Source organism: Salmo salar, chromosome ssa22, assembly GCF_905237065.1.
Source record: "Salmo salar chromosome ssa22, Ssal_v3.1, whole genome shotgun sequence".
Classification (NCBI taxonomy): domain Eukaryota; kingdom Metazoa; phylum Chordata; class Actinopteri; order Salmoniformes; family Salmonidae; genus Salmo; species Salmo salar.
In genome coordinates this window covers 6,806,227-6,827,241 of record NC_059463.1, presented here as the reverse complement: position 1 = coordinate 6,827,241, position 21,015 = coordinate 6,806,227, and the positions used below count along the sequence as shown (strand labels likewise).

Sequence of the window (21,015 nt, the reverse complement as noted above, 5' to 3'; positions counted from 1 at the left end):
TTGATTATGTTGGGACTATCTGTTGCTCCATGTTGTGAATCTGTTATTCAATGTGTTTCTATTGGCTAATATATATATATTTTTTATATCGTAAGGGGTCTTAAAATTCAAAATCAAATAGATAAATGATCCTTAGTATGACCAGCTTAAAACATTTGCATATGTTAGCTTAGAACACCCCCCTCCCCTGGCTTGTGTTTTAGGTTATTGTCCTGCTGAAAGGTGAATTTGTCTCCCAGTGTATGTTGGAAAGCAGACTGAACCAGGTTTTCCTCTAGGATTTTGCCTGTGCTTAGCTCTATTCAAATTTATTTTTATCATAAAAAACTCCCTAGTCCTTGCCGATGACAAGCATACCCACCATGCTTGACAATATGAAGATTGGAACTCAGTGACGATTGTGGACTACAGGAAAAGGACAGAGGATCGATCACGCCCCCATTCTCATCGACGGGGCTGTAGTGGAGCAGGTTGAGAGCTTCAAGTTCCATGGCGTCCACATCACCAACAAACTAACATGATCCAAGCATACCAAGACAGTCGTGAAGAGGGCATGACAAAACCTATTCCCCTTCAGGAGACTGAAAAGATTTGGCAGGGGTCCTCAGATCCTCAATAGCGTTTACAGCTGCACCATCGAGAGCATCCTGACGGGTTGCATCACTGCCTTGTATGGCAACTGCTCGGCCTCCGGAATCAAGGCACCACAGAGGGCGAACAGCCCAGTATATCACTGGGGCCAAGCTTCCTGCCATCTAGGACCTCTATACCAGGCGGTGGCAGAGGAAGGCCCAAAAAATTGTCAAAGACTCCAGCCACCCTAGTCATAGACTGTTCTCTCTGCTACCGCACGGCAAGCGGTACCGGAGCGCCAAGTCTAGGTCCAATAGGCTTCTAAACACCTTCTACCCCCAAGCCATAAGACTCCTGAACAGCTAATCAAATGGCTACCCAAACTGGCTACCCAGTTTGGAAATTGGTATTTGGAAGTATTTACCACTCCCAAAGCACCCCCAGACCATCACATTGCCTCCACCATCCTTGAAAGATGGCGTCAAGCACTTCTCCGGCATCTTTTCATTTTTGCTGCGTCTCATGAATGTTCTTCTTTGTGATCCAAACACCTCAAATTTAGATTTGTCTGTCCATAACGCTTTTTTCCAATCTTCCTCTGTTCAGAGTCCGTGTTCTTTTGTCCATCTTAAACTTTTATTTTTATTGGTCAATCTGAGATATGGCTTTTTCTTTGCAACTCTGCCTAGAAGGCCAGCATCCCAGAGTCACCTCTTCACTGTTGATGTTGAGACTGGTGTTTTGCGCATAGTATTTAATGAAGCTGCCAGTTGAGGACTTGTGAGGCATCTGTTTCTCAAACTAAACACTCTAATGTACTTGTCCTCTTGCTCAGTTGTACACCGGGGCCTCCCACTCCTCTTTCTATTCTAGTTAGGGCTGGTTTGCGCAGTTCTGTGAAGGGAGTAGTACAAGATCTTCCATTTCTTGGCAATGTCTCGCATGGAATAGCCTTCATTTCTCAGAACAAGAATAGACTGACGAGTTTCAGAAGAAAGGTCTTTGTTTCTGGACATTTTGAGCCTGTAATCAAACCCACAAATGCTGATGCTCCAGATACTCAACTGGTCTAAAGAAGGCCAGTTTTATTTCTTCTTTAATCAGAACACTTTTCAGCTGTGCTAACATAATTGCGAACAGGTTTTCTAATGATAAATTTGCCTTTTAAAATGATAAACTTGGATTAGCTAACACAACGTGACGATTGCTGATATTGGGCCTCTGTACAAGCATGTAGATATTCCATTAAAAATCTGCCGTTTCCAGCTACAATAGTCATTTACAACATTAACAATGTCTACATTGTAGTTTTGATCAATTTGATGTTATTTTAATGGACAAAAAAGTTGCTTTTATTAAACGAAAACAAGGACATTTCTACGTGACCTCAAACTTTTGAACGGTGGTGTACATATTTAGACAGATGGTATTATGGATTGTTAAGAGTTTTGGGGTTGACAGTTTGTACAATAGGGTGTGTGGGGATAGTTTATGGATTATAGATTGAAGATAATGTGTGGAAGAGGATATGTTATGGAACTAACACTACAGGTTTGGGGAAGAAGGATGTTTGGAGGATTTGGAAAAGCATTGTTGCTGTCTAACGTGCACACACACACACACACACACACACACACACACACACACACACACACACACACACACACACACACACACACACACACACACACACACACACACACACACACACACAGCGATGTTAAAGCAGGGACTGTAACATAAAGCTGCTTCAACAGCTGGAGCATCAAACACCAGCACCATTCATTATTCATTATTCATATACATCTTAAAACAATTCCATATGTTAACTTAGTATGGTTATTTTACCTCCATTGTGGAGGTCACTAAGGAAAGAGTTGTCAAGCGCCTCAGTCACACACACACGCACACACACATACACACAGACAGACAGAAAAACACACAGACACTCACACAGACACAATGCTAACTGCGAAAAGATTTTGGGAAGTGTTTGCAGGGCAGTATGTTTGTGTTCAGACAGGCGAGGAGCTGTGTTTCTCTTATTAAAGTGTAGTCTCTGTGTTGTTTAAAGTTCACAGAGAAGAAACAATCGAATCTTTCTTCTTCTGGTGAAGAAATTAAGATGAAGGGATTGAGATGAAGGATAGAAACAGTGTAATAGATCAGCTCTATCAGCTCCCTCCTCTCCTCTCTGTCTTTCTTTCTTGCATGCACACGCAACCATGCATGCAGGCAGGTAGGACGCATACAGGCAGGCACACAGGACGCATACAGGCAGGCACACAGGGACACACGCCTGCGCGCACGCACTCACGCACAAGCACACACATATATACACACACACTGTTCATGTTGATGGGGCCTCTGAGGACAACAAAGGGCTCCAAAAGGGTTCTTTGACTGTCTCCATAGGCAAACCCTTTTTGGTTCCAGGTAGAACCCTTTTTGGTTCCAGGTAGAACCCTTTTGGGATCCACGTAGAACCCTCTGTGGAAAGGGTTCTATATGGAACCCAAAAGTGTTTTTCAAAGGGTTCTCCTATGGGGACAGCCGATTATAACCCTTTTTTTTCTAAGAGTGTGTTGTAGATTATTGGGATAGAAATAGAAACGGCTGCAGCCACCTCGTCTCGCCCACTTCACTTTATATACTTATACCCAACGCCTCTCCTCCCACACACGTGTTGCTCTCTGGCCGCAATTTAAGATCCAGCAGGTTCATTAGAGTAAGTGTTTCTCTCTTAGATTCATTAAGTCCAGGAGTGTGTAGGGGGAGTTGAGGAGAGTCGGGGGAGTGTGGTATCTTTCAAGCGTTCAGTTTCCCAGAGTGCGTATTTTTTTTCCTCACTATCTTCCTGTCTCAGTCAGTCACACGCTACCCCACCCCCTCTCTAAGCCACACCGGTCTACTTACATTTTAGTCATTTAGCAGACGCTCTTATCCAGAGTGATTTACATGGGCAATTAGGGTTAAGTCCCTTGCTCAAGGGGGCACAAACATCTTTTTCACCTAGGGGATTCGAACTACAGCGATCTTTCAGTTACTGGCCCAATGCTCTTAACCGCTAGACTACCTTCTGCCCCATCAATGCACATTTTCTTCATCACACTCAACTGGCACTGTATTTATCTGGGCTCCCATAGAGCACTGTTTCATTAAAGACATGCTCCGGAACTTTGGCGACTAGTAAGTATTTTTAAAACTGTCGCGTTGGGCTGGATTTGTCAATGTGTAGTTTATAGATGCATAATCTATGAGCAGAATTAAAACTTCTTCGGAATCGGTGTCCCTTCCATGGGACGGTTGAGCTAACGTAGGCTAATGCGATTAGCATGAGGTTGTAAGTAACAAGAAAACTTCCCAGGACATAGACATATCTGATATTGGCAGAAAGCTTAAATTATTGTTAATCTAACTGCACTGTCCAATTTACAGTAGCTATTACAGTGAAAGAATAACATGCTATTGTTTCAGGAGAGTGCACAATTTTGAACATGAAAAGTTATTAATAAACAAATTAGGCACATTTGGGCAGTCTTGATACAGAATTTTGAACAGAAATGCAATGGTTAATTGGATTAGTCTAAAAGTTTGCACATTCACTGATGCCGTCTAGTGGTCAAAATCTAAATTGCACCTGGGCTGGAATAATACATTATGGCCTTTCTCTTGCATTTCAAAGATGGCACATAAAAATACAAAAGAACGGTTGTTTTTTTCTTTGTATTATCTTTTACCAGATCTATTGTGTTATATTCTACTACATTCCTTTCATATTTCCGTAAACATCAAAGTGTTTCCTTTCAAATGGTACCACGAGTATGCATATCCTTGCTTCAGGGCCTGAGCTACAGGCAGTTAGATTTGGGTATGTCATTTTAGGCGAAAATTGAAAAAAGGGGCTAATCCTTAAGAGGATTGCATTGATGTCTTAACACAATTAGCCATAAAATCCCTGGTTTTAAAGTGACTGTCAGGAGAGATGAGACGGTGGCAGGAGAGATGAGACTGGCAGGAGAGATGAGAAGGTAATACATCTTGTTGTAATACTATAGCTGTTGTTTGTCTGTTTATACTACATGTACGTATGTAAGGCAATAAAACTTCTCCATTCTTGTGTGTAAAGTCATTTCAAATAACCTAGCTGCATCTTTACCCTCCATTTTAAAGATTCTCCGGTACTTATATACCTTTTAGCTAGTAGTTCTGAAAGTAGCGGTCACGAGCCAAAAATGGTCCCAGAAATGTGTCACATATGTGCAGATATGGACACCACGTCATTGCTCTCACTCAAGCTCTGCTGTGTGGGCATCTTGCTAGATGTCACTCAAATGGCAAGGAGCTGAAGCTCATTAGCTAAAACTCAAATTGCTAGGGGGCTGGCCCATGTGGAGGAAAATATAGATCAAATGGAGCCGGAAGCGTCCAGAAACCAGTCACTTTCAAACTAGGGATTTCATGGCTATTTGAGGTAAGACATGAATTCTGCTCATAGATTATGCATGTATGAACTACACATTGGCACATCCAGCCCAACGTGGTAGGTTTACAAAATACTTACTAGTCGCCAAAGTTCCAGAGCATGTCTTTAATGAAACACTGCTCTATGGGAGCCCAGAGAAATACAGTGCCAGTTGAGTGTGATGCAGAAAATGTGCATTGATAAACATGACAGATGGCTTGTGTGTGTGTGCTTGCGTCTGTGTGCGTGCGTGTTTGCGTGCCTGCATACGTGCGTGTGTGTGTGTGTGTGTGTGTGTGTGTGTGCACATCCATGTTCAAATATTCATCATGATGTGATTCATCAGCCCAAGAACATAATGTGAAGATAAAAATCTAAAAGTCATGACTATCACATCAAATCTTCATATCAGTGTTATTTAAATGTATTTATCTCTTTGTGGTTGGTTGTTTGTGAGCTAATTTAAACAGCACAGAAACAGAACAACAGTTCTAGAAGGCTGCATTGTGATGTGTTAACTATTAGATGCTATAGTTCTATGATATTGAGAGAAGTGTGTGTGTGTGTGTGTGTGTGTGTGTGTGTGTGTGTGTGTGTGTGTGTGTGTGTGTGTGTGTGTGTGTGTGTGTGTGTGTGCGTGCGTGCGTGCGTGCGTGCGTGCGTGCGTGCGTGCTATCATTGATAAGCATCAATCTGGTATGACTGTGCAAAAAGATAGACATCAAGGAACATGACACTTATGCGAATACATTGCATTCAATGTCAGGGAGGTTAGCTTTACACTATTGACGCCTAGAGATGGGCATCCAACAACATTTCTAATAAGGGTTACATGGAGAAAATCTCGCCTCTATTTTACCTAAACCCTCCCTGAACACTTAGAGGAAAAAACAAGGGACCCTCTGCTGTACCCCAAATAATAATTAAAACAAAGTGGATAACAGAGAACATGTCTACCGTTTTATCCTCGCTTCTTGGTCAGACAAGGGCCCTGGATATGCAGTTTCAGAAACTGTTTTTCATCACATTATTCGTCAACGCAGGAATTTTGATGGCGCACATGGCTGTGGGCCAGAAGGTTGTGGGTTCGCAGACCAACGTGGACAAAAGTAGGGGTGGAAAGATCTGCTTTATAGTTAAAGCGTTGCATGAATCTATCAGTTGGTAGAGCATGGTGTTTGCAACGCCAGGGTTGTGGGTTCGATTCCCACGGGGGACCAGTACGGAAGAAAAAAAACTGTATGAAAACGTATGAAATGTATGCCTTCACTACTGTAAGTCGCTCTGGATAAGAGCGTCTGCTAAATGACTAAAATGTAAATGTAAAATAGTATTTGAAGGTCCAAGAAAAAGTAGCCTTTCATAAACATTTCATGCAATTCTACGTAATTTTACATAATAGCAGATTTTCTTTTTAAATACCACACAAATTACCGAAATTACAGGTCAATAGACAGACAGGTCTATGTGTTCATCTGATCATATTTCTCCAATGCCAAATCAGTGTCTTGTTTGCAATGAAACTGTCCCTGTTTGCATAGAGTGTGCTAAGCTGTCATTTAAGGTAAAGGGTGGCTCTCAAATATGAAATATATTTTGTTTTGTTTAACACTTTTTTTTATTCCATATGTGTTTTTTCATAGTTGTGATGACTTCACTATTATTCTACAATGTAGAAAAAAGTAAAAAATTAGAAAAACCCTTGAATGAGTTAGTGTGTCCCAACTTTTGACTGGTACTGTATACATTTATAAAATGGTTGGTTCGAGCCCTGAATGCTGATTGGCTGACAGCCATGGTATATCAGACCGTATACCACAGGTATGACAAAACATGTATTCATACTGCTCTAATTACATTGGTAACCAGTTTATAATAGCAATAAGGCACCTCAGGGTTTTGTGGTATATGGCCAATTATACCACGGCTAAGGGCTGTATCCAGGCACTCCGCGTTGCGTTGTGCGTAAGAACAGCCCTTAGCTGTGGTATATTGGCCATATATACCACACCCCCTCAGGCCTAATTGCTTAAATATACAGTTATCCATTTGTACGAAGCAGTATACAGCTGACAAGGAAAACTGAACAATTGCTCATCAAGCATTGATGAGTCCATGTAGTGTGATCTTAATCTAGATAATACTACATGATTGCCACTGAAGGCATGACTGTGTATAGCTGGAATATACACCTCACATGTGACCAGTAATAAGACTATGGAAATAATATTAACAAGGCCTATCAAGGTGTATATTATCTGACTCCAATAGATAAATAGCAATGTGTAAGCAAGACTCTTATAGAGTTATAGGAATATAGTATTAAGAGAGGTCTGAGAATGGAATACCAGAAGCAAATAGAATTCATTACATTGTAAAATCATGTCAAAATGTATTGGTCGTATGTACACAGATTTGCTGAAGTTATCGCAGGTGCAGCAAAATGCTTGTGTTTCTAGCTCCAACAGTGCAGTAATAATACCTAGCAATACAAACAATACGTAAATAATCCAAAAACTGAAAAGAAAGAAATTAAGAAATATCAGAACAAAATACTTACTGCACGACCAAAAGTATGTGGACACCTGCTTGTCGAACCTCTCTTTCCAAAATCATGGGCATTAATATGGAGTTGGTCCCCCCCTTTGCTGCTATAACAGCCTCCACTCTTCTGGGAAGGCTTTCCACTGGATGTTGGAACATTGCTGCAGTGAATTGCTTCCATTCACACACCAGAGCATGAGTGAGGTCGGGCTCTGATGTTGGGCGATTAGGCCTAGCTCGCAGTCGGCGTCCCAATTCATCCTGAAGGTGTTTGATGGGGTTGAGGTCAGGGCTCTGTGCAGACCAGTCAAGTTCTTCCACACCGATCTCGACCTCACCTTGGACCTCACCTTGTGCACGGGGGCATTGAATTTTCTGCATTTTTTTGTTCAACAGGGATGAATTTTGCCTACGTCTTTATGTGCACTAATATCATAGGCTAATTTATTTTGGAGCTTATTCACCACGAGGAAGTGAAAACTCAAAACACATTAGTTAGATCGCTAACGCTAAATATAATACCCACAGCTAGAGGTCATGTATAGGGCTGTTATGGTGACCATATTACCGCCACACCTGCGGTCACAAGTCATGACCTCAGTCAAATTCCACAAGGTCACGGTAACTAGACTGCTCCAAAGCTGCGATCTGATGCTGCTGATGGCAATTAGTAGCCTACAAAACTTGTTAACTGCCAGTCGCTAATGGCCTGGTACTCAGCACGCTATTGTCCCTCTAATCACTCTGACATCAATGCAAATGTAATTGAAAATCTAATCAAACACTTAATGAGAGCCCATGAGCTCATGTTGCGCAACATTTCTATAGTCTATGCAATTGCGTGAGAAAACAGAGTGATGACCTTTATTAAAAAGAGAGGGATCCCATCAGCTTTCTATAGGCTAGGCCTACTATATTTATTCCTCAACTTTCCTAATATTCAGCAGGTTGCTTCGCTTTACAACAGGAGTATAGCCTACCTGGCTGGTATGAAGATGAAACATGGGAAAAGTGTCCTCCATTCGTTATTTAAGTACATAGATGACATGGTCCATTCTAAATCCAAACAAATTCCACACATACAATATATTTTTTTGTATATGCAAAGACAAAATTAAATTGAGAATAGTCTGATGGGTGACAATATTATCACTTGTGAATGATGCCCAGCATGTGCAGTAAGACAAGAAACAGTGCATAGCATACCTTTCTTTTGGGTGACTTTTTCAAATCACTATAAGTTTTGATAATGTTTGTATCACAACTAAAGTGGCCAAATAACTCAAAAAGTAGCCTATAGGCCTAGGACCCCTGGAACACAGTTAGAGAGTGTATAGCATACAGAGCCTAGTGAAACGTGTGTTCTTATAAACCCAGTCAATGCGCAATCACGTGTGAAAACAGAGAAAACAGAGCCACTATTTAGAAGAGGATCCCAGCTCTCTCGTGCTGCTATATTTATTGCTCAAGCACATTAATCTGCTTTACAACTGGTGTAGCCTAACTGGCATACATAGGCGGCTCGTGGATTTCAAGTTCGGGGAAGAAAATGTTCACCATAAAAATTCTCCTTTATAATAAAGTATTAGGCCTATATGCATAATCGCATTTGCAGATTTATGTAAACTAGCCTACTATTAGTAATGTGATGAGTAGATTGGATAGTCATAATTTAGGATAATAATATCCTATAACTCGATCACTGTTCGCAAAAAAAAAAGACTGTTCAATGCATTTAGCGTAGAGCAGGCCAAGGCTACATCCCATCATTTTTTTTCTTTTTTTCATGGGAGGAATGTGGCCTTTTCTAAACACATTCCATCTAGTTCTACTACACTTTATATATGACTGGAGGCATTAGCAGAATATTTTTAATAGGACAAATTGAAGGGTAGCCTACTCTGATGACAGTGACAAAATATCAATAAAAATGACATTGTCCATATAATCGACCTATGAGAAGTGGAGACACAAATATAATATGACGTCCATCTAAACTGGAGGAGGAAATTATTGTCCAAAAACAAACTTTTAAGTGGCGCTGACCCAACAATGATAAATAGTGAATATGCGCAGTGCGCAGTCACCGAGGATAATTGCCGATGCGCTCCCGCTGGTGCTAATAAGATAGGCTATACTGTTGTTCGCTCAATTAAGTTGGGAATTAAAAAAAACTAAAAGACAGAGTAGTCTTTTCATTGTCTTCTTTTTACAGCAATAACCATTTGCTTTCCAAACTATGTTTTCCCGCAATTGTATTTTGAAGTATTGCATATGCCTGGTTTGACCTCTTTTCACAGACAGTTGCAACTCAACAATAATCTACCAAAATTACGCGTGCTGCATTTCCTTCAGACTATAGGCAATGCGATTTAAAACATTCCACTTTTTTTGTTGTTGTTGAAAGAAACAAAATATCTTCTGTGGCCAAATCATGCTTTAGCAGCCTATTTGTAATGATTCTATGTATTTTTTATTTGATTTAAAACTTATGCTTCCCCTAGCCTTATGGACGCTGCCTATTCTTGCATAAAAACGTAACTGCACAACCTGCATTTGCTATTTGATGACATTTTGTTTTTGTGGGCCATTCTAATAAAACATTATTCCACACATATATTAGTAGGCTATATGTAAAGACCAGATTAAATTAAGAATAGTCTGATGGGTGAGAATATTATCAAATTCTTGTCAAATTGTGAATGAGAGACTGATGAAGTGTGCAGCCTGCGCAAGACACAGAGCAGAGCTCATGCCTTTCATGCAACGTTATCTGGCCTTAGAATGTATTAAAAATCAAAACATATAGCCTAATGTTTGTATTACAATTACAATTGTATTAATAGCTCTAAAATAAGCATATAGGAGGAACTGTTTCTTCGCTAACCGGTCAATACAATACAATATTGCTGGGTTGCAGGCATTGGTTCAATACATGTCCGCACTCCCTCGGGAATCTTTGGAGAAAATATCCTTTCTATTTATTCAGCTATGTTCAATTGTATTCTTCATACTATAAAATAATATAAAACAATGCCTCGGAATTCGAAGCTAATCTCGTCTGCTAAACGAACTAGTGTAGCCCACAGCCATATGGAGCGATGTGTTTCCCTGCAAATTAGATATTTAAATGTTATACAATCAGAAGCCTTTTGTCTCTCTCTCTCTCGGAGCACACGTCAAGTGGCTCACTCATCACAGCAGGGGCCACTTGCCAGCGGAACATGCCGCAGCGAAACAGGCCCACGGGCTGGGCATACACTATCATTAGAGGAATCATGAAGATAATGCTCATTAGGACGTTTTGAAACTTTTGAGCGAAGTGAGCAATATAATGAATGTTCAACTTGCATGCGAGCATTTACAAATGTAACTTGCGCAGTCAGGTCAAATGGTTGCAAAATGCCAAATTATTGCAGTCTGGACGACCTGCCCCTTGACGTACTGTAGTTATCTTGTAATCAAAGTTGTGTCAAAATTAGTGGCCTGATAGGTTTCAGCAAACTACTAGCTAGCATTATCAATCTGTTATTAGCCTACCTAAGCGTAGGCTACATATTGGGATGGTGCACTTTTAGATTTCTCTTGAGGTCAGCAGTATTTTTCCTGGTCAACTTGTGGGAGCAAACGCTGTCTTCTCCCGTGGAAACATTGCATTCGGTCTTGTTTGAATCTGCACGATACGTAAAGTGGCTCCAAACATCTTCCCTTTTTCTACCGGGAGCTTTTACCACCAGGAGAGTAGCCATGGAATGTGCCTTATATGCATCAGCGATTTGTTGCCTCTAGATTGCAAATAACACTGAAAAGATCTCAATCTTTCCAAAAACTCTTGCCCAGTCCATTTACTAGTCAGATTTTAGTCACAGAGATAACTCTCGTCTGGTTTTCGTCAACCCAAATGCAAAAGGATTTTGTGTATAATCACTCTGGGCATACGTCGTCATTATTTTAGTTGATGAAATGAACACTGCAAGCCACTACAGCTGCTGGATGATATGAATAGGTACTCAGTCAGGACCTCTATGGATAACTTAATAGATCTCAGGAGCAATTCAGAAAGCCATTAATGCCTGTGTAATGACTCACGCAATAACTGAAGCGCAGAACAATTGGATGAATTGGTCTCTGAATTGGTCTCTGATATGTTTCCGATAAGATTATGAAGCTGATATTGCTTTGACAGTTTTCCTCTTTCCTTTTTGCCTTTCAGGAATCTACTAGATAAAGACACGTTCTCCAAATCTGACCCATGTGAGTGTGACTCAACCCTTTATGTGCTCCTTCCCTGTCTACCTTCCTTCCTCTGTCCGTCTGTCCGTCTGTCTCTTCGTCTATCTGTCCATCCATGCCTCCCTCCCTCCCTCCCTCCCTCCCTCCCTCCCTCCCTCCCTCCCTCCCTCCCTCCCTCCCTCCCTCCCTCCCTCTTTCCCTACCTACCTCCATCCGTCCACCCCCCCTTCCCCATCCCTACCTCTCTGTCCCTGCATGATAGTTGACTTGAGGAGTAGATGTTAGCTTTGCCTTTAGCCTCCGTCTGTTGTTTGCTCAGTGTTCTGGAGCTAAAACTTTTGTATTAATCTGCACTGTTCAATCTGCCAGCATCTATTTCTGATTGTCTTTCTGCCCTGTATGTCTCGCTTTCTCTTTCACAATCTCTATATCACTCTCTCTCTCGCTTTCTCAATCTCACTCTCTATCCCTCTCTCTCTCTCTCTCTCTCTCTCTCTCAATCTCACCTCTCTCTACCCCCCCCCCTCTCTCCCTCAGTGTGTGTGCTCTACACCCAAGGAGTGGAGACCAAGCAGTGGAGAGAGGTGAGTGCACACACACACACACGCACACGCACACGCACACTTCAGAGCCTTTTAAAGTTCAATGAGTCCCTTGCAGTGGGGTATTGACTGTTTGTGAGGGAAATAGCTTCTCTTTATTTTTGTCCTTTTTTTTCTCCCAAATACCAATCAATTTAGCCCAGTGCTGACATTTAAAAGTTTAAAAGTTAGGATTAGTTTCGGAAATAAATGTAGCTATAACACACCCACCTCTATACTCCACATTTACAAGCCTCAGCATGAGATTCGAAATAGGACACACCCATTACTGTAAGAACCTTTCTGCGTACATGCGTGCTTGTGTGCATAGGGGGATGATAGGTTTATTCAGAGCTGTTTAGTGGAGATCTGACAAGCTTGACCTTTTCAAGCCTTGTACCGTCTGATTTGCCTGTCTGTGACATCATAGCTGTACACTCCAGGCGAGAGAACATGACCAGTTCCCACCGCCCGTGTCTGTGTGCTACCATACCCATCGCTGCCTGGGTAATCACCGTATAAGTTCCGCAAAGGGAGAAACTCAAAGTTCCAAACTTTTTAAAGTAAGTGACCAGGTGACAGTCAAGGATACGGTTGAGGGGGGGGGCTGTCCTGTGAATCAGAGCCCCTCTAGTGCTGCCAGTGTGTTTGCCAGTGTGTGTATGTGTGTTGGAAGTCTGTTCAGACAGTTTTGAGACATATTGAGCATCATAGCATAAAGAACTTACTCTCAGTACACTGATCACTCTATCTATTACTGCTATGTGTCTCTGGGAACACAGGATTGGCAAGACAGAATTGAGCCAGACAGAGGAAGAAAGATAAATTGATAGATCCGTTGCATGGAGAGAGAAAGAACAAGTGAGGGGGAGAGGGGGGGGGGGGATAAAGAGAGAGAGAGAGAGAAATAGAGAGGAAACAGAAAAGCCATGATGACACACATCCAAATGCTACAATCCTCAACACCCTAAATCAGCTGCTGAACAGAAAACACCCTCAGAGAAGAACATCAATAAAAGCCAATGGAAGGATGCAGTATTCTATTACTACAATCTGCCTATCGGAACATAGAACTCTACCCTGTTATATTGTCACAGTGTCACTCTGTCCCTGGTTCTACTAGGGACAAGGAGGTCGGTGGCACCTTAATAGGGGAGAACGGGCTCGTGGTAATGACTGGAGCGGAATCAGTGGAATGGTATCAAATATATCCAACCCGTGATTTCCAGGTGCTTGATACCATTTATTTGCTTTGTTCTGGACATTATTATGAGCCGTTCTCCCCTCAGTAGCCTCCTATGTGTCACATGCAGGGAATCCAACTGGTTTAGACTTTACTGTGAAATGCTAATGAGACCTCCCCAACAATGCAGAGTTGAAAAATCAAATAGTAACACAAAAAGAATAACATAAAATGCATGAGAATGGAGCTATATACAGGGAGTACCAGTACCAGATCAATGTGGAGCTATATACAGGGAGTACCAGTACCAGATCAATGTGGAGCTATATACAGGGAGTACCAGTACCAGATCAATGTGGAGCTATATACAGGGAGTACCAGTACCAGATCAATGTGGAGCTATATACAGGGAGTACCAGATCAATGTGGAGCTATATACAGGGAGTATCAGTACCAGATCAATGTGGAGCTATATACAGGGAGTACCAGTACCAAATCAATGTGGCGCTATATACAGGCAGTACCAGTACCAGATCAATGTGGAGCTATATACAGGAAGTATCAGTACCAGATCAATGTGGAGCTATATACAGGGAGTATCAGTACCAGATCAATGTGGAGCTATATACAGGGAGTACCAGTACCAGATCAATGTGGAGCTATATACAGGGAGTATCAGTACCAGATCAATGTGGAGCTATATACAGGGAGTACCAGTACCAGATCAATGTGGAGCTATATACAGGAAGTACCAGTACCAGATCAATGTGGAGCTATATACAGGGAGTATCAGTACCAGATCAATGTGGAGCTATATACAGGGAGTACCAGTACCAGATCAATGTGGAGCTATATACAGGGAGTATCAGTACCAGATCAATGTGAGCTATATACAGGGAGTACCAGTACCAGATCAATGTGGAGCTATATACAGGGAGTATCAGTACCAGATCAATGTGGAGCTATATACAGGGAGTACCAGATCAATGTGGAGCTATATACAGGGAGTACCAGTACCAGATCAATGTGGAGCTATATACAGGGAGTACCTTGGAGCTATATACAGGGAGTACCAGATCAATGTGGAGCTATATACAGGAAGTACCAGATCAATGTGGAGCTATATACAGGAAGTACCAGTACTAGATCAATGTGGAGCTATATACAGGGAGTATCAGTACCAGATCAATGTGGAGCTATATACAGGGAGTACCAGATCAATGTGGAGCTATATACAGGGAGTACCAGATCAATGTGGAGCTATATACAGGAAGTACCAGATCAATGTGGAGCTATATACAGGAAGTACCAGTACCAGATCAATGTGGAGCTATATACAGGGAGTATCAGTACCAGATCAATGTGGAGCTATATACAGGGAGTATCAGTACCAGATCATTGTGGAGCTATATACAGGGAGTACCAGATCAATGTGGAGCTATATATACAGGGAGTACCAGTACCAGATCAATGTGGAGCTATATACAGGGAGTACCAGATCAATGTGGAGCTATATACAGGGAGTACCAGATCAATGTGGAGCTATATACAGGGAGTACCAGATCAATGTGGAGCTATATACAGGGAGTACCAGTACCAGATCAATGTGCAGAGGTACAAGGTAGATATGTACTTCAAAGCAGGGTAAAGTGACTAGGCATCAGGATAGATAATAATAAGGTGTTTGAGGTAGATATGTACATGAAGGCAGGGTAAAGTGACTAGGCATCAGGATAGATAATAATAAGGTGTTTGAGGTTGATATGTACATGAAGGCATGGTAAAGTGACTAGGCATCAGGATAGATAATAATAAGGTATTTGAGGTAGATATGTACATGAAGGCAGGGTAAAGTGACTAGGCATCAGGATAGATAATAATAAGGTATTAGAGGTAGATATGTACATGAAGGCAGGGTAAAGTGACTAGGCATCAGGATAGATAATAATACGGTATTTGAGGTAGATATGTACTTCAAGGCGGGGTAAAGTGACTAGGCATCAGGATAGATAATAATAAGCTATTTGAGGTAGATATGTACATGAAGGCATGGTAAAGTGACTAGGCATCAGGATAGATAATAGTAAGGTATTTGAGGTAGATATGTACATGAAGGCAGGGTAAAGAGACTAGGAATCAGGATAGATAATAATAAAGTATTAGCGGTAGATATGTACATGAAGGCAGGGTAAAGTGACTAGGCATCAGGATAGATAATAATAATAAGGTATTTGAGGTAGATACTGTACACACAGCACATTCACACTCACTAGACTATATATACACTATAAAATTGAACTCGGTTTTCAACCATTCCACATATTTCTTGATAACAAACTATAATTTTGGCAAGTCGGTTAGGACATCTACTTTGTGCATGACACAAGTAATTTTTTCAACAATTGTTTACAGACAGATTATTTCACTTATAATTCACTGTATCACAATTCCAGTGGGTCAAAGGTTTACATACACTAAGTTGACTGTGCCTTTAAACAGCTTGGAGAAATACCAGAAAATGATGTCATGGCTTTAGAAGCTTCTGATAGGCTAATTGACATCATTTGAGTCAATTGGAGGTGTACCTGTGGATGTATTTCAAGGCCTACCTTCAAACGCAGTGCCTCTTTGCTTGACATCATGGGAAAATCAAAAGAAATCAGCCAAGACCTCAGAAAAACATAGTAGACCTCCACAAGTCTGGTTCATCCTTGGGAGCAATTTCCAAAACGCCTGAAGGTACCATGTTCATCTGTACAAACAATAGTATGCAAGTGTAAACACCATGGGACCACGCAGCCGTCATACCGCTCAGGAAGGAGACGCGTTCTGTCTCCTAGAGATGAACTTACTTTGGTGCGAAAAGTGCAAATCAATCCCAGAACAACCGTATAGGACCTTGTGAAGATGCTGGAGGAAACCGGTACAAAAGTATCTATATCCACAGAAAAAAGAGTAATGTATCAACATAACCTGAAAGGCCGCTCAGCAAGGAAGAAGCCACTGCTCCAAAACCGCCACAAAAAAGCCAGACTACGGTTTGCAACTGCACATGGGGACAAAGATTGTACTTTTTGGAGAAATGTCCTCTGGTCTGATGAAACAAAAATAGAACTGTTTGGCCATAATGACCATTGTTATGTTTGGAGGAAAAAGGGGGAGGCTTGCAAGTCGAAGAACACCATCCCAACCGTGAAGCACGGGGGTGGCAGCATCATGTTGTGGGGGTGCTTTGCTGCAGGAGGGATTGGTGCACTTCACGAAATGGATGGCATCATGAGGGAGGAAAATTATGTGGATATATTGAAGCAACATCTCAAGACATCAGTCTGGAAGTTAAAGCTTGGTCGCAAATGGGTCTTCCAAATAGACAATGACCACAAGCATACTTCCAAAGTTGTGGCAAAATGTCTTAAGGACAACAAAGTCAAGGTATTGGAGTGGCCATCACAAAGCCCTGACCTCAATCCCATAGAACACACCAGCTCTGTCAGGAGGAATGGGCCAAAATTCACCCAACTTATTGTGGAAGGCTACCCGAAACGTTTGACCCAAGTTAACCAATTTAAAGGCAATGCTACCAAATGCTAATTGAGTGTATGTAAACTTCTAACCCACTGGGAATGTGATGAAAGAAAATAAAGTGGTGATCCTAACTGACCTAAGACAGGGAATTTTTACTAGGATTAGATGTCAGGAATTGTGAAAGACTGAGTTTAAATGTATTTGGCTAAGGTGTATGTAAACTTCCTACTTCAACTGTATATGTATATACACTGCTCAAAATAATAAAGGGAACACTAAAACAACACATCCTAGATCTGAATGAAAGAAATAATCTTATTAAATACTTTTTTCTTTACATAGTTGAATGTGCTGACAACAAAATCACACAAAAATAATCAATGGAAATCCAATTTATCAACCCATGGAGGTCTGGATTTGGAGTCACACTCAAAATTAAAGTGGAAAACCACACTACAGGCTGATCCAACTTTATGTAATGTCCTTAAAACAAGTCAAAATGAGGCTCAGTAGTGTGTGTGGCCTCCACGTGCCTGTATGACCTCCCTACAACGCCTGGGCATGCTCCTGATGAGGTGGCGGATGGTCTCCTGAGGGATCTCCTCCCAGACCTGGACTAAAGGATCCGCCAACTCCTGGACAGTCTGTGGTGCAACGTGGTGTTGGTGGATGGAGCGAGACATGATGTCCCAGATGTGCTCAATTGGATTCAGGCCTGGGGAACGGACGGGCCAGTCCATAGCATCAATGCCTTCCTCTTGCAGGAACTACTGACACACTCCAGCCACATGAGGTCTAGCATTGTCTTGCATTAGGAGGAACCCAGGGCCAACCGCACCAGCATATGGTCTCACAAAGGGTCTGAGGATCTCATCTCGGTACCTAATGGCAGTCAGGCTACCTCTGGCGAGCACATGGAGGGCTGTGCGGCCCCCCAAAGAAATGCCACCCCACACCATGACTGACCCACTGCCAAACCGGTGATGCTGGAGGATGTTGCAGGCAGCAGAACGTACTCCACGGCGTCTCCAGACTCTGTCACGTCTGTCACATGTGCTCAGTGTGAACCTGCTTTCATCTGTGAAGAGCACAGGGCGCCAGTGGCGAATTTGCCAATCTTGGTGTTCTCTGGCAAATGCCAAACGTCCTGCACGGTGATGGGCTGTAAGCACAACCCCCACCTGTGGACATCGGGCCCTCATACCACCCTCATGGAGTCTGTTTCTGACCGTTTGAGCAGACACATGCACATTTGTGGCCTGCTGGAGGTCATTTTGCCGGGCTGTGGCAGTGCTCCTCCTGCTCCTCCTTGCACAAAGGCGGAGGTAGCGGTCCTGCTGCTGGGTTGTTGCCCTCCTACGGCCTCCTCCACGTCTCCTGATGTACTGGCCTGTCTCCTGGTAGCGCCTCCATGCTCTGGACACTACGCTGACAGACACAGCAAACCTTCCTGCCACAGCTCGCATTGATGTGCCATCCTGGATGAGCTGCACTACCTGAGCCACTTGTGTGGGTTGTAGACTCCGTCTCATGCTACCACTAGAGTGAAAGCACCGCCAGCATTCAAAAGTGACCAAAACATCAGCCAGGAAGCATAGGAACTGAGAAGTGGTCTGTGGTCTCCACCTGCAGAACCACTCCTTTATTGGGGGTGTCTTGCTTATTGCCTATAATTTCCACCTGTTGTCTATTCCATTTGCACAACAGCATGTGAAATGTATTGTCAATCAGTGTTGCTTCCTAAGTGGACAGTTTGATTTCACAGAAGTGTGATTGACTTGGAGTTACATTGTGTTGTTTAAGTGTTCCCTTTATTTTTTTGAGCAGTGTTTTATATATATATATATATATATATATTTTATATATATATACACTGCTCCAAAAAAAAAAAAATATATATATATACCTATATACTATATATATATATATATATATATATATATATATATATATATAGTTCTGGTAGGCTTAATTGACTATTTAGCAGTCTGGCTATTTAGCAATCTGGCTATTTAGCAATCTGGCTATTTAGCAGTATGGCTATTTAGCGGTCTTATGGCTTTGGGTGGGTAGAAGCTTTCTCGGAGCCTATTGGTCCGAGAGCCGATGCTCTGTTACTGTTTGCCAGATGGTAGCAAGGTGAAAAGTCTATGGCTTGGTTGGCTCAAGTCTGTGGCAATTCTTTGGGCTGACACCGCATGATATAGAGGTCCTGGATGAAAAGGAGCTCTGCCCCAGTGATGTACTGGGCTGTCTGCACTACCCTCTTCACGACTCCTCGGATGTGTGTGGACCATGTTAGCGTCTTGATGTGGATGGGGGCGTGCTCTCCCTTTTTTCTCCTATAGTCCACAATCAGCTCCTTGGTCTTACTGATGTTGAGGGAGAGGTTGTTGTCCTGGAACCACACTGCTAAGTCTCTGACCTCCTCCCTGTAGGCTGACTCATCGCCGTTGGTGATCAGGCCTACCACCCTGAGGGGCCCCCATGTTGAGGGTCATCGATGCGGAGGTGTTGTTGCCTACCCTCACATCTTGAGGCCGGGCCTTTCGGAAGTACAGGATCTTGTTGTAGATGGAGGGATTCAGTCCCAGGGTCCCTCGCTTGTTGATAAGCTTGCAGGGGACTATGGTGTTGAACGCTGAGTTGTAGTCTATAAACAGCATTTTCACATTGTTCACATATTTACAAAAGTATGTAGACACCCCTTCAAATTAGTGGATTCGGCTATTTCAGCCACACCCATTGCTGACAGGTGTATAAAATCGAGCAAGGAGCCATGCGATCTCCATAGACAAACATTGGCAGTAGAATGGCCCTTACTGAAGAGCTCAGTGACTTTCAACGTGGCACCGTCATATGATGCCACCTTTCCAACAAGTCCGTTCCTCAAATTTCTGCCCTACTAGAGCTGCCCCGGTCAACTGTAAGTGCTGTTATTGTGAAGTGGAAACATCTAGGAGCAACAACGGCATAGCCGTGAAGTGGTGGGCCACACAAACTCACAGAACAGGACCGCCGAGTGCTGAAGCGCGTGGGACACGTAAAAATCGTCTGTACTCGGTTGAAACATTCACTACCGAGTTCCACACTGCCTCTGGAAGCAACGTCAGCAGAAGAACTGTTCATCGGGCTTCATGAAATGGGTTTCCATGGCCGAGCAGCCGTACACAAGCCTAAGATCACCATGCGCAAGGCCATGCGTCGGCTGGAGTGTTGTAAAGCTTGCTGCCATTGGACTCTGGAGCAGTGGAAATCTGTTTCTTTGGAGTGATGAGTCACACTTCACCACCTGGAGAACGCTACCTGCCCGAATGCAGGAGGAATAACGGTCTGGGGCTGTTTTTCATGGTTCAGACTCGGCGCCTTAGTTCCAGTAAAGGGAAATACAATGACTTCCTGGATGATTCTGTGCTTCCAACTTTGTGGCAACAGTTTGGGGAAGGCCCTTTCCTGTTTCAGCATGACAATGACCCCGTCCCCCGAGTGAGGCCCATACAGAAATGGTTTGTTGAGTTTGATGTGGAAAAACTTGACTGGCTTGCATAGAGCCCTGACCTCAACCCCAACGCCGACTATGAGCCAGGCCTAATCACCTAACATCCGTGCCCGACCTCACTAATACTCTTGTGGGTGAATGAAAGCATGTCCCCGCAGCAATGTTCCAACATCTAGTGGAAAGCCTTCTCAGAAGAGTGGAGGCTGTTTATAGCAGCAAAGGGGGGACCAACTCCATATTAATGGCCATAAATTTGGAATGAGATATTCAATGAGTAGGTGTCCACATACTTTTGGTCATGTAGTTAATTTCCCTTCAGGTGGGAGAAGGGCAGTGTGAAGTGCAATTGAGATTGCGTCATCTGTGGATCTGTTGGGGCAGTATGCAAATTGGAGTGGGTCTAGGGTATCTC

General features: G+C 42.7%; 1 protein-coding gene across 2 annotated transcripts in view; it reads left to right on the top strand.

The window, feature by feature from the left end:
- LOC106582685 (copine-5) overlaps positions 1–21,015 on the top strand; it is a 197,002-nt gene that overhangs the window by 37,796 nt on the left and 138,191 nt on the right. For both annotated transcript variants that reach the window (XM_014165982.2, XM_014165981.2), the window contains exons 2-3: positions 11,796–11,836; positions 12,353–12,399. In XM_014165982.2, coding sequence (XP_014021457.1) covers positions 11,796–11,836; positions 12,353–12,399 — 88 coding nt within the window. The remainder of the gene's footprint in view (positions 1–11,795; positions 11,837–12,352; positions 12,400–21,015) is intronic.